This window comes from Prinia subflava, chromosome 2, assembly GCF_021018805.1.
Source record: "Prinia subflava isolate CZ2003 ecotype Zambia chromosome 2, Cam_Psub_1.2, whole genome shotgun sequence".
NCBI classification, from domain to species: Eukaryota; Metazoa; Chordata; class Aves; order Passeriformes; family Cisticolidae; genus Prinia; species Prinia subflava.
This window is the reverse complement of record NC_086248.1, coordinates 53,860,658-53,886,058: the sequence shown is the minus strand read 5'-3', so window position 1 is coordinate 53,886,058 and position 25,401 is coordinate 53,860,658. Positions and strand designations below refer to the sequence as shown.

The 25,401-nt window shown below is 38.3% G+C and overlaps 1 protein-coding gene across 4 annotated transcripts in view; it reads left to right on the top strand.

Annotated features, from left to right (window-relative positions):
* PTPRK (protein tyrosine phosphatase receptor type K) overlaps positions 1-25,401 on the top strand; it is a 386,603-nt gene that overhangs the window by 80,513 nt on the left and 280,689 nt on the right. For all 4 annotated transcript variants that reach the window (XM_063389974.1, XM_063389972.1, XM_063389970.1 and 1 more), the window contains exon 2: positions 5,331-5,453. In XM_063389974.1, coding sequence (XP_063246044.1) covers positions 5,331-5,453 — 123 coding nt within the window. The remainder of the gene's footprint in view (positions 1-5,330; positions 5,454-25,401) is intronic.

The following is a 25,401-nucleotide window of genomic DNA, read 5'->3' as shown; positions in this document are numbered from 1 at the left end:
AGAACTAAGTAATGAAGAACACTTCTAAAATCTAAATATTAAAATGGGCACACAGACTTTTACATGCTAATAGGGAATAGTATCTTTTATCTAGGAGTCAGTGGACTCCTAGGGATGTTTTAGGAGGGCGCACCATCCCTTAAATGCTATTCATAGTAAATGTTGTGAGTATCTTAAAATTAATTTAATAATGTTGTGCCACTGAATGTTTCTATTCTAAATGGTAGAAGTGATGTAATCTCTGGGGAGTGCAGTGAGAACTTTGGAACTGTTAGATAAAATCAGTTATTCAAATTCAGAATCAGTTTTTCTTTTTGTCTTCAGCTGGGAGTCCACAGTAAAGTTGAAATGGGCATCCATTTATCAGTGGCAGTTATTAACACGTGCTTCTTCTAGTCTTATGCTTATTTATATTTTAACCTGATGGAGAAAAATTCTTTTTAGCTCTTCTTTTCTGGATTGTTATAAAAGGAGGTAGGATAAATTAAAATCACAGGGCAATGTCAGTACCAAGTGTTGCTGCTAAGAAATTATCATTATAATTAAAAATTACGTAATTTATTTTAAAATGTAGATAAATAAATAATTCAAAATAGGTTTTTATAGGCATTTTGGGTTTGTGTGGCAAAGTTTTGGTGGCTGAGAGTTACAGGGGTGGCTTCTGTGAAGAGCTGCCAGAAGCTTCTCTTGTGTCTGGTAGAGCCAGTGCCAGGCTCCAAGAAAGACCCTGGCTGAGCCTGTCAGAGACAGTGGTGTAGTGCCTCTGGGATAACAGATTTAAGGGGAAGAAATTTCTTTGTGACAAAAGGTTTTTTAAGATTTGATATTATTTTTCATTACAATGCTTGGATTGGATTGGTAATAAATTGAGTGTGGTTTGCCTATGATGGTAATTGATGAGTTGACCCAAAGGTCATTCAAAATATTTTTCTCTTCCCTCAGCAGGGAATTGATACAGCAGCTTTGGTGGGCACATGGTGTCCAGCCAGGGTCAATCCCTCAGAACAGATGATGTGTAAATCTTGACTATATGATCTTTATTAAATCTTCATTAAATTTTGGTTAATTTTGAGGATGTTATGATTAATTTTGAGATTAAATTTAGGTTAATCTTCATGACCTTGTTATTAAGCAGAGCTTTCATTTATTTTCTGAGAGTTCAGTGTGGGATATTAATCTTTCTTTTTGTAATGAACATTTAAGATTCTTTATCTTTCATAAATGAAAATGGACATGTAGGCAGGAAATTTTTTGAGGCTAGTATGATTTATCACTTATCTTTTAGAAGGACGATGAAGGGGAGTGTGTGAGTTCTCGGTCTGTTTAAGCTGAATTTGATAACCTAGTGAAGCTTATGAGAAAAGATAATGGATACAGTGAATTGTTCTTTTGCTTGGTTTCTATGAAATGTAAATGTTTCCCAAATACTTCACAAGCAACTGAACAAATTTGATTGATCCAAAATAAGATTAGTAGTTTGAAAAAATAGTCAGAGAGACTTAAAATTTTGTCTTCCTAGTTTTCCATTCCAACTGTCGGTGAGGTGTTTGTTTCTGATGGACTACCCTCTTTTTTCCTTTTTCTTTGTTTGTGATTGTTGAGGGTGACTTGATGGCTGCTGCCACCACTGCATGTGTGGCAGTTCATGGCTCTGGTTGATGCTGTCCCATCCAGCTCTTCTGGGCCGAGTCCTGACAGCAGTGTTGTTCAAAAGGAGGAGATGCTGCTGACTGCCTTGCATCCCAGTCCTTTGGCCCTCATCAGGTTGCTGAGGTCAGACCAAATCACTGCTTCTGCTGCCATTTTTGTCAGAGGCATGATAATAGAAATCTAAGGTAAATGTGGATTTAAGTACTGTAAGATCCAAAACCATTTAAATGTCAGCACTTTGCTTCCAGCCCAGACATCGAGCAGAGGGGTACAAATCACTGTGGCAAGATAAGTATATTAGTAGGTATGGACAAATTCCAGTGGTGTGCTAGTATTGAAGAAAAAATTTGAGTTCTACATCAACGCTAGCTAAAGGAATGTGGTGGTGATAGGTAATGGGACAGTGGTTGATACTGAAATACTGTTTTATTGAGTTTGGGGGAAATTACAAATGGCTTAGTAGGAGATTTCCGATTTGTCATTTGTAGGATATTAGCAGACTGTTGTCAAGATGTTAGGCAACAAATATTAACGGGGTCTTGAGTTCAGCTGCTGAACTTCATTGAAAGGTAGAGAATGTTCATCAAGCTGATCCACTATCTTCCCTGAGCAATACTGTTCCGTTGTTATGGACAGTGGCCCAGTAGCTGAATTAGGGTGCTAATAAGTCCTGTCCTACTGTGTACTTTCGTCAGATGTGGTTTTACTTTTGAGTGGTTTAAGATTTGATTTAAAATGTAGACAGTTTTGAACAAATGGCTGGGAAAAAAAATACATCACTGCAGGTTTCACCCACCCACCACCTCTTCTCCTTGTGCTTTCCACACAGCATGTTGCACTAGGTTTGTCTCTTACTGCCTGGAGTTATCAAAATAGCATGCAGGCAATTGACTGTTAAAAAAGGGAAGAGGTCTGAATTTGCTCATGTTTTAAGTCTTAAGGAGTAGTCTGCAGGGGGCTTGAAATGCTTGGCCTGTCTTGTGTTGTAGTAGATAAAACACTACAACATTGGTTGTTTACTTGCTTTGAAATGTCTTGGTATGCAGGCGAGATGGAAGGTGGCAGGGTGCTCCATGAGAGGAAGCCATTGGTTCAAAAAGTTGTTACAGGGTTGATTTTGTAGTGGGTTGAAAATCTGTCCTGATAAACTTTGTTCATGTGCACATGACGATTGCGCACTTGCTTGTTCTGTGGGTGCAGCCACCATGTGCACACAAGGAGCTTGGGATTGCTTGCTGTGTGTTAGCTGGTGCGCTGTTGTTGCTAATCAGAACTCTGATAACTAAAATTAATAGTGGGTACAAAGACAAGCAATTAAGGACATTCATCTTCCAAATGAGTCTAAAAGATTCATTGGTAGTTTAAATTTATATACTGAGGGCACTTATACCATTAGAAAGGGTAATGGGTGCCCTGCAGGCATGTGCTTCAAAGCCATATGTCATTTTTGTGGTGGGACAGCAGACTGATAACTTCCCTTTAAGGGAAACTGCTATTCATTTATCAGTAAAATGTTGAAGGAAATGTACATTTTTTTGCTGTAGAGTGATCACAGGAGTGTAATGCGAGTTAAATCAGAATGCAAGATTTATATTCTAAGTATTTTTTGCTTTATCATAATAGATGTTAATTAGAAAAGTCTCACTGATAAACAGAGGGCACTGGAGTTTGGGACATTGAAAAGTATAAATATTTCTCTGACACACAAATATTTCTCTCGTGCCTTGCAGTCTTTGACAGTGACACTGATGTAGTAACCAACTTATTACAGGGAATAAAATGTTGAGGTGTTTTTGTTGCTGCTGCTGATGCTCTGCTTATGTTGTCACTTGTTTGAGCAAGTGTTGTTAATACAGAGATGCATATGAAGTTTTAAGGGTTTACAGTACAAGGATTTAGCACAAATTTTGCTTTAGTGAAGAATTTTCTTTCTGTTTTGATGTTGTCCTTGCCAGCTGAAATATTGGTTAACAGGTAATTCTGGGAATGCCTGGATACCTATCTGGCAATTGGTTTTGGTGATGTAGGATTATCTAGAATTTGGTTTTGTCATTCATTCAAAATGACAAATACGTTTGCAGATTTGTGGGAACTATTTGAATTATACCTAACTGAAGATGCAACGTGATCTCTTGGTGTGGAACACAGCGTAGATTTGCTTATGGAATTTAGTAAAAGGAACTTTCTCTTTCCTAGATATGAATTCTGTGCAAAGTCTCTGCCTGTTATGTGATACTTGAATATCACATTGGTTTGGATGGGGTAAAAACATTTTCATTCTCAATTTGAATTCTTCCTTTCCTTTTTTCTCTGGCCTTTCTGAGTTCCACACTGTGTATGTCTTGCACAGAGGGCAGGAATGAGCAGAGGCTGTAGCTCTTGGTGGTCTATTCTACACTGGAATCTATTGTAATAAGAGGATTTTTTTTGTTCTTGCAGTACTTGTCCCATATTTTGTATTTAAAAAGACAGACAACAAAGTCAATACAAATACCCCTGTTGTTCTAGAAGTGTCTTAGCAAAAGGCACTTTTGTTGTGATGAACATTGTTACTTGGATTGATGTGCTGGAATTACTGAGGATGGGGAGAAGAAGACACAAGAAATATCTCCCCTGACTTTCAAAAATTATCTGTAGTCTAATTCTTGGATTCTTATATAAATTCTCTGGATTGAAAAATACCACCTAAATAAAAATGAATGCACTGTGTTTTTTCTTTCACTCTCTCCTGCTATTGCCTTTTGTTTTTGAGTAACAGGAGCAAACTCTAGGGCTGTGTGCCATGCATAGAGACAACATCTGCTGCAGAATTGTATGCATGACATCTGCATTTTCTTGCCTTTACAGTCTGCTTTTTCTTTGACCAGACTCTTTTGATTCCTTTGTTTCTTCCTTCTCAAACCTTGATCTTTTTCTGTGATTGTCATGCTTTCTTCTCTCTTTTCCCAGCCTATTTAATGGCCTTGAGTTAAGAATGGAATAAAAAACTTACTGAATGAGACAAGGCAGACATTACTGTTCTACATGGGAATTAAGCCTTTGTTTTTTTCCTCACATCATTTGCATTCCTTCCATTCTTCTTTCTCTGTCACTTCTCACAACTTTTCTTGTAAGGTTTTCATATCTGTTGTTTGTGTGACCCTGAAAAAATGCTTTGCTATGTTATGCTAGACTGATTTAGTAAATCAAGATTACCCAATTCATTCTGCAGCAGTTATTTAATTTCTAAGTCATTTTAATTATTTTTTCTGACTGTTTTGGGCACGGTATTTATCCTTGTTGTCAGTGTTTGGATTGCTTATGCTTTCAATGCATCAGTTTGTGATTTTTTATCTTTGGTCTTTGAGCTTGGTCTATTATTTTCAGTTTCCCCAGTGGTCCAGATAGCATGTTGCTTTTTGTCATGCAGACTCTGAGATAGGTTTCACTTGAATTGGTGACTTCAGGCTAAGATTTGCTCTGACAGAAGGTGCTCTTGGAAATTGGTTGTGTGGAGTAGTGATGTTTTTACCAAAGAGAGGGGAACACTGATGAGTGAGTTGTTTGCAGGTTTTAGCTTTGCAAATACCAGCCTGTGAACTGTGGTACACGGCTGTGTGGTGGGGCCCGGAGAGACACCTCTGCTTGACTCTTGGAAGATCTCTGGTTTGAAATAAACTAATAACAACTTTCTTCTCTAGGAGGCTGCACGTTTGATGATGGTCCTGGGCCCTGTGACTACCACCAAGACCTCTACGATGATTTCGACTGGGTGCACGTCAGCGCTCAAGAGCCTCACTATTTGCCACCTGAAATGCCTCAAGGTGAGAAACCTCACAGACACTAAAGGTTTCTTTATAAACGCTGAGCCTCACTGAATATGGCCTCAAGGTCATGGTCTGAGATCCCCACTTTAACCTTGAAAATGCAGGTAATAAAAAGGAACAAAAATAGTAAATATAACAGTCTTGGTAATTGGGAAGTCTTCTTAGACCAAATACCCCTTTAAAGTTGGGGTGAGGCATAGAGAAGGGAGAAAGGAAGCCATAATTTCCTCTTTATTCAGTGTAGAATTCCTGCTGACTTGAAATCAAATTCTGTGTTTTATATGACAGCCAATGTATCGATTCAACTATTCAGATAGCACTAGAAGAAATGGTGAAAAAGGGATACATGCAAAAACCCCGCACACTGATTCCTTCTTTCCCCTCCCCCCCAACCTCCTATCATCTGAAGGTAATCAGAAAAGCTTTGATTTATGGAAATATTGCTGTTGTTAATTACTATTTAGGACAGGTAATGAATAACTGAAGAGGCACAGCCTACATGACCTTGCCTGCTCACCTTTGATGAACAGCTTAATCGGTGCTTCCCAGACAGCATGATATGCTGAGAGAATGAAAGCATTTGAAATTCAGCTACATTTTCCAATTAATAATACATTAAGTAATTAATCATGCAGAGGAGGAAGAAAGGTCATGGCTATTTTATTTGTATCTAAAAGGTTTTGTGAAGTAAGGTAAGTGTGGTGAAGGAATGGGAAATGTTGCCACACAGAAGTAACCTCACCTCTGCACCATTCCTTCCTCTGCCTTTTGTATACTGCTGTGAATTATTAATGGTGGTTGATCTATATAATTTTACTTCTTAACTGCTACCTAGCTGGGTTCCCCCTGCTTTGGAGTCACTGATATGAGCAGGTGTTACCATGCCCAAAAACTTGCAAAATAGATTATTAAGCAAGACCTACACTTTTTTAAATGGACTTCTTGGTGCTTCAGTTTTGCATAAGGAAAAATAAATTTAAAGCCTGAAACCTCAACATTTGTGATGGTCTTATATTAAAAAAGTTCAAAACAATATCTCCCCTAGTAAAGCCAAAATTAGTTACTATTCAGTTTGCATTTTTCAGAATGTACAAGTTTTTATAAAAGTTGGAGGTATCCTAATCATGATGGAAACACCATTTTGGAAAAAAATGGTATTCTCAGACCTTTGGCACACCTTGTATAGGAAGAAAAGCAGTTTGAAGAACTGTATTTTGAATGAATCTAAATGCCAAGATAGCTTCTTGCTTATCCCAAATAACATATCTGTCATCCTTAGGCAGTTTTCAGAGTTGAATGACACAGTGCTCTCTAACATGTGATTTCTGTTCAGTTCTGTTATAGACTTGTTCTTCTCTGAGTGTAGCACATGGATTCTTTTACAGGAGGTTTTTTTTGTTTGTTTGTTTTTGTTTTGTTTTTGTGTCTGTTTTTGAAATTGCAGCTGCTCAATAAAATCTATCAGAATAAAGGAATTTTTCAGAGGTAGTCCAAAAGATATACAGAAGAAACTCTGGTTTTGTCGTTGGTTTGGTTTTTTTTCCTTCCTTTGCTTAGAATGCTAGACTTCTTGTATCAAGCCTGATGTTTGGTGACTGAGATGTGGACTAAAATTAAGCTGCAAATCTGTTCTGATGAGCTTCCCCTTAAGAAGTTCAGAGTCTTCAGATTCTAAAGATGCATGCCATACCTAAATATTCAAGTTAATTTACGTTTGAAATAGCAGGATGTTAAATTAAGCCTAAAAAGGTAACATGGTTCCAGAATGAGTACCAAATGCTTCTGGTAGATCTGCAGGAAGTGGAACAGCAAGAGGTTCACTCAAAGCAGAAGGGAAATACCTATGTGCAGTCATCTGCTGTGCAGTGTTTTAATATTAGTGACCCTGATTACTGTTGAATCTGTAGGTATGAAAGCATTCTACTGCTCATGAAGAAATTACTCAAGTAGAATAAGATGTGGTAATGGAAGTATAGATCAAATTAAACCACTGCAGTTTTCACTTAGAAGAATGCTGTGTTGTGTAACCTGTAGAGGAAGTTAGGAATCTCTTCGGGACCACTTTTTCCTGTTCTGTTGGTGACAGACAGCAGAGAAGGGAAAGAGTACCCAGAAAAACTAAGCAGCAAATAAAGTGAAGACCTAGAGTAGGGGCTGTTTTCTTTCCATCTCTTCTCAGGCTCTGCAATCCTGCAGCTCGGCACAAACCTCCAATCGACACCTCCTCCATGTGGACATGTTTTTGTAGTGCTTGGAGCCCTTGTCTTTTACATCTCTTGGAATATAATAAAATGGGGGCTCTAGGTATAGAATTGTCTGTGGAGGAGCACTGTTCTACCAGTGTGCTAACAAGATAATGCCCTTACAGTCAGTATGCAGCTTTCAGGGCACTAACTTCATCACATTCATATAGAATCATTGCTGTTACAGAGGATTATACTCAATTTTCAAATTACAATTTTCAGTCTTCAGGACCTTCAGAAAGACTTATGTAAAAAAACCCAAACAACATGATTCCCCAAAATAAAGAGTGCAAGAGGGAATAGGACATGTAAGAAAATAGTAAAAGGGAAAAACCTGACAATTGCTAATATTATGGCAAGTGCTAAATTGACAAGTGACAATGTTCTACTTCTGATTCAAGGAGGGTGGTAGTTTAAATCAGTGTTGTGCTTTGGAGAGTGATGATGAATCGTGGGAAATTTCAGACTAATGGCACGTGCTTCAGAGTGCTATGAAAATATGAAAACTTCTCCTAATGGAAATCATTATACCAGTGCAGCAATAGTAAAAGCTATTGGTAAAGCAAGTGTAATTACCTCTGAGTAATGAATGCAACTTCAGTTTTTTTTTTTTTAGACTGACCTACATTGTATTTCTTAAGCTGTGAGCAGAGACAAAAACCACTTATCTTAGGTTATGGGAAAAAGAAATGCAGTACACAGTGGTTAATTTCAAAATGAAGTGAACACCTAAAGCAAGTGCTTGAGTACATCTTTAAATACCAACTTTTAAATTGTCCGAACTTCAGCATACATGATAAAATCTTTGGATTATTTAATAAGACCTGAGAAAACACCTGATTTCCAATATAAGCTTTCTGAGAGCACATGAAAGTGACTGTGCCAGATCAAGCTAAAGATCTGCTGATTTTGAGTGTAGCCATTAGCAGTTGCCTAAGCAAGAAGAACTGACAAAAAAGTGCTGATCCATGGCCTGACTGCTCTCCTAGTTACCAGCTGTTTGGCATTTAGGGATGTTCTCAACTAGAAACAGTCTTTATTAGTAAAATTCTCAAGGAATCTAAAGTTTTGCCCTGTCAGTCTTGTCTTACCTTTTGTGGGCTCCTTGAAGGCTTCTAGTATCTGCTGTGGGTTAAAACAGAGTGCCAGGTTTTGTTATGGAACATGGGGAAATGCAGCTCTTCTTCCCTTTTTTGGACTTGCATATGACTTCTCTTTTAAAGATATTGGTCTTACATGCAGGACATGTGCAAAGCTGAATAGTAATGGTCTCCCTCTCCCTCCACCCATTCAGTTTTGGTTTTTTTTAATACCTCTTAACTAAAATACAGACTTCTCTCTGGACCACCATTCTAGGTCAAATAGTCCAAGACTACTGAGATGTTCCATACACGGAAATGGTTCTGCAACTGTACATTTGCATTTTGTGGGAGGCAGGGCTGGTAAACAAGTGTTGTAGTTTTGTAGACATGGTGACAAAAAATGAAGTCCAAATATTTACCTCAAGTCTTGGTCCACCTAAAAAAAAAAAGACGTCTTCTAGATTTTCAAGCAAGCCCTTTAGAGCATGTATTATATTTTCATGTGTTATTTTTATACATTATACTATACAAGATACAAATTGGAGAATGCTCTTAAGCTGAAATCCAATTTTGTCTATGGATATTTTCCAGTTATTTTAGGGGATTATTCATTGTGTGTGTATGACTTAATTTTGCAGAAGACAGTAAATAACAGTGCTTTCTTATACCACTGGGGATGTGTAAAGGAGGATTTTAGCTATATTAATAATATATTTACTGATGGTTTCACCCCTAGACAGAGAAGATAGATTATTTACCCTGTTTGCTTTGCCTGTTAAAAGCAACATTACTCTGAGGCTATGCAAGGTCAGGGCATGAGAGCTGGTAATGGGCTGTGTGATGGGAGCCACTTAATGAAGAGCTTTTTTAATGTAAGGGCTATTACCCTCCTGGTTACAAATGCATTTTGAAGTATGTCTAAGTTATAGTGAACAATACTGATGTGCTCAGATGGATATCTTATTTTTGATCTCTCAGATGGATAATGTGCTTGGATTGGATGTGTGCTAATTTTTTAGAACTGATTTTAGAGAAATCTGAGAAAACTAAGTGCTGGAAGTCTTAGTTGCACTTGTCATCTAGCATGACTAAAGAAAACCAGATTAAATCTTTAAAGGTGCTTAGTATTATAGAGTTTTGCAAATGACAACTTTATTTGTTAAAATGAAGAGTGTTGCAGAAATAATTTTTTCACTTTACTGAAATTGTTTATAACCTTTTATGATGCCCCATTGAAGAATAAATCTCAATTCACTACTCTGAAAAAAAGGAAAAGAAACAAAACAATCCTGAAAACGAAAACATTAACACATTCTGGTTTAGGCTGGTATTTTGGGGGAAGCCTACACAGCTATTTCAGAATGGAGAACATATATGGTGAAAAGTATTGGAGATGGGAGGAAATGTGTTGACAAAAAATCTTAGGCTGTACTTCCATGGTAATTTCTTTTTTGTGGTTTTTAGGTGAAATGCCTGACTGCTCATTACCACATCCAGTCATACCCAGAGACATTCTCATGTTTCTGCCTCCTCCCAGTTGTTTTGATATGCACGTGGTTGTGTATGTGTGTGGATTGGAAATAAAAAAAAAAGAAAGTATGCAGCACGGGTCAGTTTGGTAACCCAGTTAGCTCATTGTGCATCTGTAAAAAGATTTGCTGTGCCCGTGCAGCTGATGAGGACCACGGTAGCTGGTGGCTTGAGTGGGTTACAGGGCTTATGTAAACCTCTGGGGTGCCTGAAAGAAATATGAAAATTACATCCTTAGATTTGTGTGAAACTAAAATGTTCCTATACAAATAGTGTTGAATATTTGTTGTGATCTGAAAGGTCAGTTGTGCTCTGTTTAAGTTCTGTCTCGTACAGAAAGGAAATAACTTTTGTGTCACCTGCATGACCCGAAATGAATTTCAGCACAGGACCAATGTAAGTGTTTATGAAATATACAACTGAGAGAGGGGAGACAAAAGGTCATGAAATTTGTGTTTTAATATAGATTTCATATGGATGTAGCTCAGGAAGGAAAGCTGTAATGTAAATGTCATACAGATGAGACTTCTGGCCTTTTACTTCACTTAAACCTGAATTTTTCTCCTATAAAAATGAATCCACCAACCCATGAATAAATTTAAATTATGTGGATGTGTAAGGGTATAGTCAGATGAAAGCTAACCATGAAGCAGTGTCTAGTGAAAAAAAAGTGTATTTCTTGAGGCATGGAAAGGATTGAGAGCTCAGCAGCAGGAGAACTCTCACCATGTCCTGGGTTACTGAGCTCTTTCACAGTGATGCTGCTTCACACATGATGTGGCAGCTTGCTGTTTTGTGCTGCAGAAGGATGAAGTTCAAACAAGGTCTCTTTCTGGATCTCTTTATTTTAATAGATAGGTGAACAAAGTTTACTAGTCCACTGAGCAGCTGAGAACTGAATTTTCAATATTTTGCTGCTCTGTGACTTGCATTGTTCGTGTAAAGACCAGAGAAACTGTGAGCGAGGGAATTTGTTGACTAGTTCATAGATTGGCAAATGCAGTCTAGGAATGTAGTGGTTTTAAAATTTGATAATTAAAACCTTATCTATGTCATTACATTATGAAATAAATCTCAAAATCTTGGGTCTGTGTTTTGGGCTGTAAGAAATTCTGATTGTCTTTCTCCCTTTTACATTTCTTTATGTGATAGGATAGATATGTTTTATTTGAGGTGGCTTTATTCTTTTTTCTTGGATGCTAAAGTCTGCATATTCTCCTTCACCCCAAAAGTTGACTGATATTTATTTCCAGTTTAACTTGTCAGTGAACTGTGGAGCTGAATTTATTTGAAGTACTTTTTTGATCAGGAAAATATATTTTCCTGCCTTCCTTGTTTAGTAAACTTGGTGCTTGCTTTTTTTGTCTCTATTTTTTTTTAGTGGCATCTTTAACAGAAAGAAACCTACCTTGTTAGTCCAGTGCAATCAATGTCTGCCTAAAGAACACGTGTAAATATCCTGATCCTATTTGGCTCATTCAGTACAGTGCGCTATCAATCTATTGACCAGTTCCAAGGGCTCCCTGTTGTTCTCAAATGCACTTGATATAAAGTGAACAGTGGAAGGGCACAGGGAAGAATTTACAGATATTGCATAGTGTGTCAGTGCTTCTGTACATTTAGATAAGCCATTTTTCATCAATAAATTTAGGCATGAGTTTAGTAAAAGTAAGGTTTTTGTAGTAATAGTAATAACTTCGGCATATGAGTAACAAATGTCTTGGGTTTTCATTCATTGAAACAGATTTCTTTCTGAATTTACACAAAACTACTTCACCTTCAAGGCCAGCTACTATACCTGCTTATCTACACTGATTTGGTTGGTTTTGCTTTTACTTTTCCTCTTCTAAGGCTGAAAAATATAGTACTATTTTGTTCAGCCTTACCCCTTCCATCCAGCATATAAAATGCAGCCTTCTGAGATTGCTCCTTCTTTTTCCTTGTTCTTTTTTTTTTCCTAGTTCAATATTTGAAATATATTAGGATGCTGTTCTGAATCGGGACCACTAACTTGAAACAGGAGACAAATCTGTTTGTTGTAGATAGAGTTTCAAAGTAGGAGGTCAGTCTTGTACAAATCCACCTTTGCCATCCTGGCACCACCAGAGCATTTGTAGTAATCTTCCTGCTTTTGACAGCCTTCTGTTGAGGGGTGCAGTTTTCTAGCTTCTGGTATCTGTATCTCAAGGAGTTCGAGTGGTATTGGTTGGCTCTGTGAGCAGGGAGAAATGACCAGTTCTGGTCAACTCCTGCCACGCTTGGTCAGAAGCCTGGGCTGTGAGTGGAAGTGTTTCATTGCTTGTCTGAAGTCAGCTGCTGCTTCGGGAATTGTGAGTGACAGTAAGAGGCATTACCTGGAACTGCTGTTTTGGTAGCATTGTGAAGGGTGAACAAAAAGCAAAATGGTGCTGTGCTGGCCTTTCAGGATTGAAGGGAAAACAGGGTTGAATAGCACCTTGGTAGCCTGGAAGGTGTTACAGATTATTTGAGGTATTTAGAGGCATTCAGAGTGTGCAAGGCTAGAAGTACAAAGCACAGCAAGGAGCAGTGCTTATATGGTTTTTCACAGCTTACCTGCATGGAGAGGAGCAAGCCAGCCCTGCTTTTGAATACTGTATCTGCCTGTTGTGCCATTGTCCTACCATCATTTTCACTCTCAGCCTGCTCGTGTGTGTGTATATATGTATTTATTTTTTACTCCTGAAGATAGCAGTTGCCCTGCCTTCAAATTTTCTGGGCTATTTTGGAGTGCAGTGGAGGGTCAGACCCAAGTTAAAGTACTGCTGCTTCTCACATGGCTTCATTTGGCTCAGAGCTTAGGCAGAGTTTGTGTGCTTCTGCTTACAGAGGAAGGCATAGGGCCAGCACATCTGGTAACCTTGAACCCTCTGTTTGGCACCCTTTTGGCTGGACCCTCTCATAGAAAAGACAAAAAGCAGGCAACTAGTGTATAGGAAGCTATTTTATATTTTCATGGCTACTTCAGTTTGCTGTAAGTGCAGGTGGCATCCTTCCCTGTCACTGTCTGCCCCTATTCTTTAGCTTTAACATTTCTTTAGGTTGTCCTGACTGGAAACCTCATTGCTCTGCTTTCTGCTCCCACTCACCTGTGTGCAATTTTTAGCAGTAATATAACACATCTCGACATGTAGGAGATGGAGGAGAAGCCAGATTAGAAGTAGGGGAAAAAATAAAGTAATTTTACTATTTGGAAGAGGATAAGTAGAACCAGCACCTAGGAACTGTTTGGGGAGGAGAGCGAAGGAAAAATACTGTGATGTATAAAAAAGATTGCTGTTCAGACAAGATGGAAAAAAGCCCTGTAATAGAATGACTAATGTACAGTGGTTTCTAATGCAGATTATTACTTCTGAAGCAGTAAACTTTAGAAAAGAAATGCCATGTATTTCTGTGGCTAGGGTGCTGTGGTAACCTCTTGTACTTGGGTAACTCCCCTTCCCTGGGCTAAATTCTGACTGTGGTTATAGCAGATATGAAGCCTCTTCATGGAAGGGAAGCTGTGAGATACCTGGAATTCACTACAGAGTAACAGCATTCCTGATTTAGTACAGTTAACTAATATCCGAATTACCTACAAATCTATAACCTGCATAATGGCAACCCCAACCACAGGAGAAACTATGCCTATAAAAACAAACAAAAACCTTTAAGTAAGAAGATATAAAATTCAAAGCCAAATAATAGCAAGAAAACCAAAGGGAAATGATGATTTCCTTAATGTGTTCCATGTACAGTGCCTGGAATTTTCCTGTCTGCTTAAATATTGATTTCTAAGCTCCAACCCTTTTACTGCTCAGCATGTAATTTATGTTCCCTTGCAGCTTTTGCTGCAGGTCCATGCTGATGCAGCAGTCACTGATGTTTGTTAATAATGACTACAACTGCGGTATTAATAAAATTATTGTTTTATAGAACAGATTTTGAATTAACTGAGAAGATTCAAACTTTTCTTAGGTTGTGGTGAGCAAATGAAACAATTACTATCAGAAAACTGCAAAATATTTAATCTGTATCATTACTTACCATAGATAGTTGTTCAATTTGGGGTTTTTTTGAGCTAGTTTGTAAGGTTTGTTTCATCTCTTTTTCCTTTTTTTTTCATATTTTTTTATTTTCTTCTCTGTCACTCTTCCCCACACTGGAATATCTCTGCTGGAATTATTTTTTTCCTTTCCCACATTGCTACATAGAAAGACTTTGAAAAGGCAAATCTGTTTTATGAGGGTACACAAATCTCATTTCTGAGCATGTAGGCTGTGAAGAGGCAATTGCTGAGGTGATGCTTATTGGGGAAGGAGCAGGTGTGTGTCAGGTACAGGAACAGATTCAGTTCTGTTGCTTTGCTTTGCCTTGTATGTGATGTTTGTGTTTACTTCTGAATCTTGTTTAATCATTAGCATCTGTAATGTTGCTTCCACACACAGAGCGACATTCAAAGATGTCTTTTTATTTTTTGTCTCGTCTCCTCCTGGGCTTGAAAGAGTCACTTTATTTAAGTATGTTCTAGAGTAAATTTTAGCATATTACTAAGAAAATAAATCTGTTAAGGACATGACCCACTAGAAAAAAAATTACTTTTAAAATACAATACATTATGTAATTCCAGAACATGTTGCTTCTGTCCAAAGGGGAGTGGACATTTATCAGATTTACACTGTAGTCAAAATTAGCAAGCAGGAAAACTTGAATTAGATCATACACTTTTAATTTGTTTGGCATTTTACATACTGTCTATCTTGCAGAGGAAAAAAGCATATTTTTCCCATCCCCTCTAGGCCCCCATCACCTCAGCAGACCTGGAAAAACACCTACAGAGCCCTGCATCTATCCAGACCCTTCTAGTCTGAAGAGCTATAATTAAGTAATACTCTAATAAAAGCTCAAGGGCTTTGTTTTTTTTTTCTTTTGGTTTTGTTTCGGGGTTTTTTTTGATTGTTTGTTTGTTTGTTTGTTTTTTGGTTTTTTTTGTGAAGATTTTGCTTTATATTTCTTGAAAAAATGAAGCATTTTATTCTTATTTATTTCAGGGTAATAGCTTTTAAAACTCTCAGTCTATTCTGCAGTATAATCACAGCTTCAGAAAAAAAAAAAGAATAAAAATGTAAAACTTAAAATGTACAGTGCTGGACTATCCCGAGGTCCTTCAATTAACCTGGTGTTTCTGAGGTTGGAAAGATGACCCAGCTCTTTACCTGTTGCTGAGTTAGCAAAACTCCCAAACTTCCTTATGTGCTTTTGTCTTTTTAAAGAACAGTCCTGAGGATTTGAGAGCTATTTACTCTGTTTGGGATCAAACTATTTTTAGCTTCAAAACCCTAGCCTTGTATAAACACGAACCAGACATGCTGTACTCTTTTAGAGAAAGTCAGCAAACAGTATGAGCTAAGCATCTTTCTCGTGCATTTGTGTTCTCTCAACTTATTCTCATGAATGGGGGATCAGTAAGCACATGGTGTACAAACAGAAGAAGCGGTGGTCATTAACTTTTCCTCTTTGGTGTAGCTGACATCTGCTAACGCAGCCTTTGCCTTCCATCAGCTTCTCCACTGTGTATGCCAGGCTTATGGCTGGCTTTGAAATCTCCCAAGTTGTGGACATCCTTGAAAGAAATAAAGAAAATATGCAGCTGAGTGACATTTGTAGTGACATTAGCAAGTATCCCTTGTGCTAGCAGTAGAGAGGGCTTCCTGTGCCTGTTGCTTTCAGTGCATGGGAGCAGGTTGCCTTGGCTCCAGGCTTTGTAGGTGGTCTCATCACTTTCCTCCAGACTGGCAGGAAGAGCTCTGCTTTCTAATTAGACTGCCATTGCAGGTAGATATTAAGCCAGTGTAAGTTTCCAATTAGGCTGCAGCTTCACAGGTCACAGTGAGCCAGCCTAATACTTTAGTGTTGAGTAAAGGGATTATTCTGCTCATCTTTACTCCCTCTCCTCCCTTTGCCTTCATGTTTCAGCTAGCTTCCTTAGCTAGCTTTACTCATCAGAGCTCACAGAGAGCTGATATAGCTCATTATCCCTGAGAAAATGTTGTTTTTCTGGATTCATCTGGCATAGTGAATTGACTTGACTCAAGTCTGACAAGCATCACAGCCAGCACAAGAGAATGAAGGAGCTGAAAGGACAAGTGGCATAAAAGCATGAGGAGAGGCGGACACAGGGAGTTGTTAGGTCATGCCACCTGTAAGCCGGAAACAGCAGGTTTTGTTTTGAATTTTGTGTTAAATATAATCTTAATTTCCACCCTGTCAGCCCCAAGGTTTTCATTGCATGGTCCTGCTAATGCCTGTGTATTGGATCTAGTCTGAAACCAAGAGAGAATCTGTTCATCTTATGAGTAAGACAATGGATATTTGCGTTTGTGTGTAAGTGCTCTCTCCAAATGTGGAGAATCATGTAAGCAGCTTCTTTGGAGCATTCAGACAGGTATGTGCTTTTGAGTATGTTGATTGCACGTGTGTATAAGGAGGAGGAGGAGGTTACCACCAAGTGAAAAATGTTGGTCACCTGGGAGGAAGTGACTGCACAACAACAACTGCTGTATCAAGAATATACAGCCTATTCAACAGAGTTATTTGTACAATGGCTTAAAGAAAGCACGGGTAAAAGTGTACAACAAACTTCTTAGATATAAAAAGTCTGATGATTTGCTCTAGACTAAATAAATTTTGCAATCCAACCAGCTGACTTAATATGAAAAAATCCTTAAAATTACTATGTAAATTTACTTACATTGTATGAAATTCATGTTACTCACAAGGTACACAATTTATTTTACATATGTAATTTATATTTATATAAAATGATATTCATGTAATATTCATGTGGAATTTATATGAAGATTTTGATTAAGGAGTGTGAAAGGAGCAAAGCTGCAAAACAGTATGCAGCTTATGGGTAAGGATCAGAGAATAAATCAGCACAGGTGATTTTGCTGTGAGTGTCTGCTACAGTCTGTCAAGAGCAGGAAACAGATGAAACCCTCTTTATGCAGTTGGCGAAAGCCTCACAGTCAGAGACTCCAAGAGATGCTACCTTCACAAACAAGGAAGAGGTGTTTGGGTATGGTTAAGCTGAAATGATCATGAACCTTGAGTTTGAGATCCTGAGAAGAGTCCCCAGGGCTAACAGCAGAATTACAGACCTGAATTTTCAAGAGCAGATTTTGACCTCTTCAGGGACTTGCTTTACAGGATCCCATTGGAAGGTACCCTGAAGGGCAAAGGGTTTCAAGAGAGCTGGTTGATCAAGGACAGCTTCTTGGAGCACAGGGATGGACTGTTGCCTTGTGGGGAGTTAAACAGGCATGGCAGAATGAGAGCTAAACAGAACGTGGCACAGAGCCTGTGCACTAAAAGAGTTCACAGAGACAGAAGCAGGGAGAGGCTGCTTTGAAGGATATGGAGACATTGCCTACTCGTAATAGGGATGGAGTCAGGAAAGCCAAAGCTCATCTGGAATTCAAGCTAGAAAAGGACCTGGAGCACAGCAGGAAAGCTTTCCTGCATTGGTACACTGGCAACAAGAGGGAGACTAAGGAGAGTGTAGGGACAAAGGAAAGAGGATGTACTGGATGCCTTCTTTGCTTCAGTTTTCAGAGATAAGGACTTATCCCCAAACCTTTCAGGGTCTTTTGAGAGTGAGACTGTACCTGAGGTGATGTGGACAGAGGGATCTCTTAACCACTTGGACATTCACTAGTTTGTGGGACCAGTTGGAATGCATCCAAGGGTTGGCAGATATTGTGACGCTGCTTTCTCTTATCTTCAAAAGTTCATGGCACTGCAGAGAAGTTTTGCAAGACTGGGAAAATACAGTGTCACATCAGTTCTTAAAATGGATTAGAAAAAGGATACAGGGAACTACAGATCATTATAGAAACAGTTTCCAAACACATGAAAGGCAAGAAAGGGGTTGATGAGAGCAGCCAACATGGGTATGAAAAGGAAATATCATATCTGATGAATCTTACTGCTTTCTGTCAGACAAGGGGAACAAGGTATCATGTGTCCCATATCATGCCTTTAGTAGACTTGTAACACAGCCTTTCATAGTTTACTTTTCTCCTGACTCGGGAGATATGAGCTCTGCAAATAGATCATGAGTGCAAATTGGCTGAACTCCCAGATTCAAGGCTGTGATCAGAGGTGCAAAGACCTGGTGGTCAGTTTAATGTCTTTAGTGCCCTAGAGGGCAGGGCTGTGCTTGAAGGGTCATGGACAGGTTGAAGAAATAGACTGACAGGAACTTCATGAAGATTTACAAAGGGAGATGGAAGGTCTTGGCCCTGGGGAGGACCGGCAGCCTCATGCAGTAGTACTGACTGGGGTCAGCTAGCTGAACAATGGCAGATCCTGGGAGTCCTGGTGGAGCTTGAATCAGCAGGACATCTTTGCAACAAGAATGTCTGGCAGCCTCCTGAGGCTGCTGGACTACACACAGACAATCCTTCCCTTCTGCTCAGCACTGGTGACACACATCTGAAGTGATGTGCTTAGTTCTGGGCTCCTCATAACGAGAAAGGCATGGGACGTGCTGGAACGAGTACAGCCAAAGGCTACCAATCTGATCAGAGACTGGATCACAGGACATTCAAGGAGAGACTGAGAGAGCTAGGTATGTTCAGCCTGGATGAGAGAAGGCTCAGAGGAAACCTTATTTGTGGTCAAGAAATGCCTCATTGCAAGATACAGGAAAGGCAGAGCCATGCGCTTTTCTCATGGTGGTGGGATGAAGGGCAGTGGATGCAAGTTGGAATATGGAAAATTTTGGTTTGTTCTTTTTAATGAGTGATAAAATCAGAGCAGGTGCCCGGAGGTGTGATAGGCCTACTATTTAGCTAAGTCTGATTTGAGCAGTGTGTTGGACTAGAATGTCCTCTGGAGGTGCCTTCTGATCTGAACCACTCTATGACTTCATGAAAACAGGTATATGAACATGCTGATTGAGAATTAATATAAATTAAGGTCTAGAAAATTAGGATGATGAGAACTAAATAGGAGAAATAGACTAGTGAGCTGAACAAGACAGAAAATTGTGTGGGGTTTTACCTGCCACAAATTGGTTTAGGCAGTAGTAGTACAGACCTGAGGGAGCTGAGCGTTTTGCTCAGGGATAGACACTGTGCAGTAATGCTTATTCTTGTAATAATGTATTGGCTTTGGATAATAATGTACTTTCTTCTCCCCCTAGTAATTGGGATACCAAATGTCAGCTGCTGAAAAAGTAATACATGTTAAATCTGCAGGACAGGTCTATATTCATGCAGGACCTTTTGAATGAAACCCTTGATTCCAGATTTTTTCAAGTAATTTAAGATGACCTATATTGTCTTTTTCTTAAAAACTGTAATTTATTCCAAGTTTTTGTGCTTTTCTTGTTTCAATGTGATGGTGAGATTTTTGATGTGATGTTGTCATTGTATGAGCTACGATTTCTTTGATGACCAGAAATTATCCAAAACTTTTGGTTCTTTTTAAAATAATCTGCTTGGAAAGCAGTTGATATGATATTGTCAGCAGAGCTATATCAAGGGACAATCGAGGCTTAAAGGTGGTAGCATAAATAGGTTTTGTTGTTGTTGTTTTATGTTGTGGTGTTTTATTCATGGAGTATTCTGTGTTTTGATACCTGTACTCAGTCAGTGATTTATGACCAACTCCATCTGTGGCACTGCAGCTCAAAAAATGACTCAAAGGTCTCAGAAGCGACAGGAGATTTTACAACTGTGTACAGCCATAAATACAGTCGGAGTATAAATTGTTGGTGGGCAATGTAATTGCATCTGTAGTGAGCATTTGCCCTTGTGATGTTGTCTATTTCAAAATCAGTTGCTGAGAAATGGGAAAGAACAGAGAATGGAGCAGTCAACAATGTTAAGAATTTGGAAAGCGCCTCTTGTTGAGACTGAAGAGTGAGTCTGTTAAGTCAGTCTGGAAGAAATTTCAGCTCTTGTGAGAAGGGCCAGATTGGCTACATGAGGTTTAATTGGTGATGTCTCTTTAACCCAGCCACCAAAGACACTGTGTCTAGTGACTGCAAGTGGAAGTCATATAAAATCTTCTCTGCCCTATTTTAATCATTTCTTTTCTTGCTGATGGAAGTTAACATTAAAACAATTTGGGTTACTTTAGGGTTTTTTGTTGCTTGTTTTGTCACTTTTTAGTTTTCAGTGACTGTAATTGGCCTACTTCAGATCTTGGTTTTGTAGCATGTTTATGTATTTGTTAGTTTCCACAAGTGCAACTGAAAAAAGAACTATTTATTCAGTCTGAAGTGGGGAAGTGATTGCATGGATGTGTGTTATGAAGGTGCAAAATGAGTAATGAGCTGGAATGCAAACCCCTCAAGGCAGCTAGGCCTGTCTCTTGGGAAGAATGTAGTTTATTCAGTCAGGAAGTTGCTTAGTGGAAAGATTTATTTACTTATTAATTTTTATATTTTCAGAGTATGACAGCATTTTAAAGTTTGTACTATGGATTGCCAAAATTTTCAGATTTGTAAACTGGGAAATTGTGGTGTGGTCAGGAGTTCAGCGCCATCTCCCTAGATCAGGATCCGTGAACAGCCCTCACCAGCCCAGAGCTCCTCCAGTCTGCTGACCTGTCCTTCCCATCTTCCAAAACCAGCTACCTTCTCCGTGTTCTTCCCCCAGTTCCTTGAGACAAGTTCCTTTTGCTCCAAGCCTCATTCAGCTCTGAGGTCTCAGGGGCTGACCCCACCTGCTCTGGGCACCAGCAAGCAGGTCTCAAGAGTGGAGCTGGGGCCTGGTGCCATGGCCGTGGTCACTCTTGAAACATATGTATCTTGAAACTTTATTCTTCTTTTGCCTCTCTTTCTCCTTGATCCAGTGTCAGTGGATGCATTGGCCCATTGCAGGTGCGATCCTCAGATGTGAGTGTTTGCAGCGCTGCTGGAGAGTCATATGAGGGCCTCCTTGAGGGACCTGCATTATTTGTATATTGTTACATATTTTTAATATAACATTCAGATATTTAAAGAATGCTTTGATAAGATTTTCATAAATAAACATCACATACAAAGCTGCTCAAGCTGTACCTTCAGCTTCTTGGCTGTAGAACTTCGTGTACTATTTAAAGCTTGTTTTAGAGGTAGCAATATTTGACAATTTCAGCCTTTTGAGATGGAGGAGCAAGAGAGTGCTTTCTTTGTCATCATGACAGATGTGGCAGGTGTGAATTTAGTGAACAGGCCCATGTTAAGCCAGGGATTTGAACAGAACCTCAGGTAGGCTTCCTGATGTCAGCTAATTGGTTACAAGATAGCAAGTGAAAATTAGGGATTAATGAGTGTTTTAACTTTTCTGTGACTAACTCAGAAATAGTGGTGTCATAGGGGAACACAACACATCCAAACACTGCATTCAATGTATTCTGCTTAACTTGAGCACCAAGTTCCCTTACCAAGAGGAGGGGAGCAACATTCTTTCAGTTGTGTGCTATTTCCTATCAGCTTCTGAGCAGGCAACCAGGAAAAAAAAGAATCTTTACTGCTCTTTTGGAGTCATGTGCTGCTTCTGGATTGCTTGCAGACTTTAGCTGACTTTGCTGCTAGGACAAACTTTCAAACATATCTGACTTAAATAGATGAACATTTATCTTCCATGTGCTTTGATAGCTTCTCCTAAAACATTTCCTGTTAACAAAGATATTTGCATGTAAATGTTTATCTCTTACATTCCATCTGCTCCATCTCTTTCATCCTTAACTCAAATCCTAATTATGATAGCATTTATGATTTTTCCCCAAGGAAAATGTGATATCATTTATATAGGATCTAACATTTCTACAGCAATATTTGAAAAGGTAAATTTGAAACTTTACTTGACTATTTTTTTAATAGAAGTTTAATCTGTACAGGGAGTCAAATTTCATGGTTAAGAGTGTAAAAGGGGGAATCAGAAAGTATTTTTCACCTTTTCTCCTGTTCTGTAAAACACTATTGAGACATGACACAATTGATGCTTGCCATAATTTGTAGGTACTGAGTTTAACAGATGAATGATGTTTATTTACTATAAATCTCAATGTTGTTCAAGTGTGGAGTAGGTTATATTGTTCTTTATTTTATTCATGTGTCCTGCACTTAGCTTTTACTTAAACAGTTAAATACAGCAGAAAAAAATTGTTTTAAAAATAATGAAGAAAATAATTAGTATCTTGGACTAAATTCCCTTATACATGCTGGAATATTGGGGAACTAAAACTTACTATACTCTTGGAATATCCTAGAAAATTCTTCTTTAATGATTTGTGTAAAGGTCTTTATAATCTACCTACCCATAATCCTGTAGATGAGTGCTCAGCATACTGCAGTATGTTTGCAGAAAGGATCATTATGGAATATTGACTGTATTAGTTCAGTTGCAGATGGACAGTTATGGAAACAACCATCCTTAAGTTGTAAAACAGCTGCTTTGGGGGTGTGGAGAGTGCCACATTCCTATCACCTGTTCGTCTTCCTTCACTTTGAGACTCAGGCTTTCTTGTTAGAAATGTATTGAAATCCTTTGTGGGTAGTTGAGCATTACAATTGAGAAAATTGACTTAAGGAAGAAAAAAGTGTCAGCTGAAAATAAGATCTGTTGTCCTTCCATCCCTTCCTTCAAATATAAACTACAGACTCTGTCTCGTGATTTGCTTCTCTTTAAAATTCTACAATTGTACAGTTACAAGGAAAAAGAAAATCCAGTGTTAATATAAAACTGAAAGTTGTAGTCAAGGAGGTTTATTGACAAAAGTATAAGATTGTAAGCTAAGGGACTGAATGTTTAAATTATTTTGCAGGTTTCATAAATATCTTATGATTTTGTCTAAATGTTCATATTTTAAAGTAAAGTTTGAGAAATAGAACAAAATCTAATCCAAAATGCAAGTGGTTTTAAATGTAGACTACTATACTAGTCTGCTCTCAGATCATTTAAAAAATATTAAGGCATGTTTCTGCTAAATGTAAACCTAATGTTGTTTTTAATTCACCATTTACCACAGCAAAGTCTTTGTTCTGTAATATCATCAGCATATTAGTTCCCTGTAAGACCTAAACCACTAGAGATCTTGGAAAAACCGACTTTGATCAAAGATCTGAACTTGAAATACATATATTAATTCTTCCCTTAGACATGATAGAATAGTGAATATTTTTTGTGTTAAATAAGGAAGTTAAATTTAGTATTTTTAAAAACTTACACAAATTTGCATGCTTCCCTAATGCCTTTGTACTTGATTGAAATTTATAGTAGAAAGAAAAACTACACATAATGATATTTGTCTTTGACCTTACATGTTAATTAGAACTAGAGATAGCTTCCATTTTATTTCATTGTCTAAAATGATGAAAACCATTGATATTGTACTTTGACACTTTATAGCCATCCCTTCCCCTTTTTGCTCTGACTTATCTCCATCTCTCTCCCACTCTCCTGAAATGCTTTTAGCTATGCTTGCATATGACAAGGTCATAAAATAAAAATACATCTGAAGCTGCAGCCACATGACTTTGGTATTTCACAATCAGTTTATTTGCTTACATTAATACATACGCACAAGATCCCAAGGTTTCTGTTATTTCTTTCATTTCTTTCCCTCCCTCAAGTACCTTCCTATGTGCTAAATGAGACTGAGTGATGCACTAAGGAAGCCCGAGGCAAAAGAACTAGCATTTTTCATACATATTTGCACTGCTTATCAGAAAAAATTAATGACTCGAGTTTTAATCTTCTCTCAATTTGATGAGATGCAAGCCATTTGCAGAATTCTTAATTGACCTTTGAAATATAATCAAGGAGATATCCATGAAATTAATTCTTCTGAGAAGTCCTGAAGACGAAACCCTTCTAGAGTAGGTCGGTATGTTGGAACACAGCGTAAACAAGGAGTGTGTAAAATGACCTAGGGTTTGCAGGACGATTTGTTTGCTTTTTGCTTACAGAAGGCTGACTTAACATATAATATTTAGGGAATTGTTCTCATTGCTTTACAAGCCAGAGCATATATAGAGTTATCATTGCCACAAGATATGGCAAAATTTAAGTCAAATATATTTGATTTAGAATTTGAGGTTCTATCTTAATGAGGGAGAAGAGCCAGTGAATGGCTTTGACTCACATTTTTTTAGGGTAAAATTGATGTGATGAAGGCCAAGTTATTGATGATTTGAGCTTCATAAAATGATAGCCAATCTTCTACTTCTGAAGGAAATGAAAGGCTATATAACCAATGAGAATAATGAGATGTTTTTATCAAAACCCAATATTTTAAGAGTTCCTTTGCCCAAGTGTTTTCTCTTTCTCTCTCCTACTTAAATACACAGTTCTGACAGGATGCTTCGTTTTTACCTGCGAGCTTGCTTTCATCCAGTAGGCTCTGTACCTGACACTAGCACAATGGTACTCCTAAATCTGACCAAATGTACAGTCTTGCACATCAGAACTAGGAAACTGGAGAATATTATCAATGTATTTAAATACCTGTGGATAGAGTGTGGTGAAGACTGAGCCAGCCTTTTTTCAGCAGTGCCCAGTGACAGGACAGGAGCCAATGGGCACAAACTGGAACAAAGAAGATCCTCCTGGACATCTGGAAATGATGCTTTACTGTTGCAATAGGACACGAACTCTGTCCAGTTCACAGGGCAAAAAAGCTGACCTTTATTATCAGACTCTAATATATATAGCATTTTCACTCAGACCATGGATTGGAGGATAAGGCTGTTACCTCTCCAACCACATTGGTCTAACCAAAAATACGTTGAACTGTTTCCTCCTCAAGAGAGGAATGAAAATCATACTTGTATTAATATAAACATTACTTCTATTTATAACACTCATGTGAGAAAAAATTCAGAAACTATGAAAACATCAGAAGGCTGAAAAAATCAGGGTGACACTTTACTGTGAGGGTGACTGAGCACCAGCACATGTTGCTCAGGGAGGTTGTGTAGTCGCCATCCTTGGAGATACATTGAAATTGGTGGACACATTGTTGTGGGCAACACCTCTAGATGACCCTGCCTGAGCAGGAAGTTTGAGCCAGATGATTTCCAGAGGTCCCTTC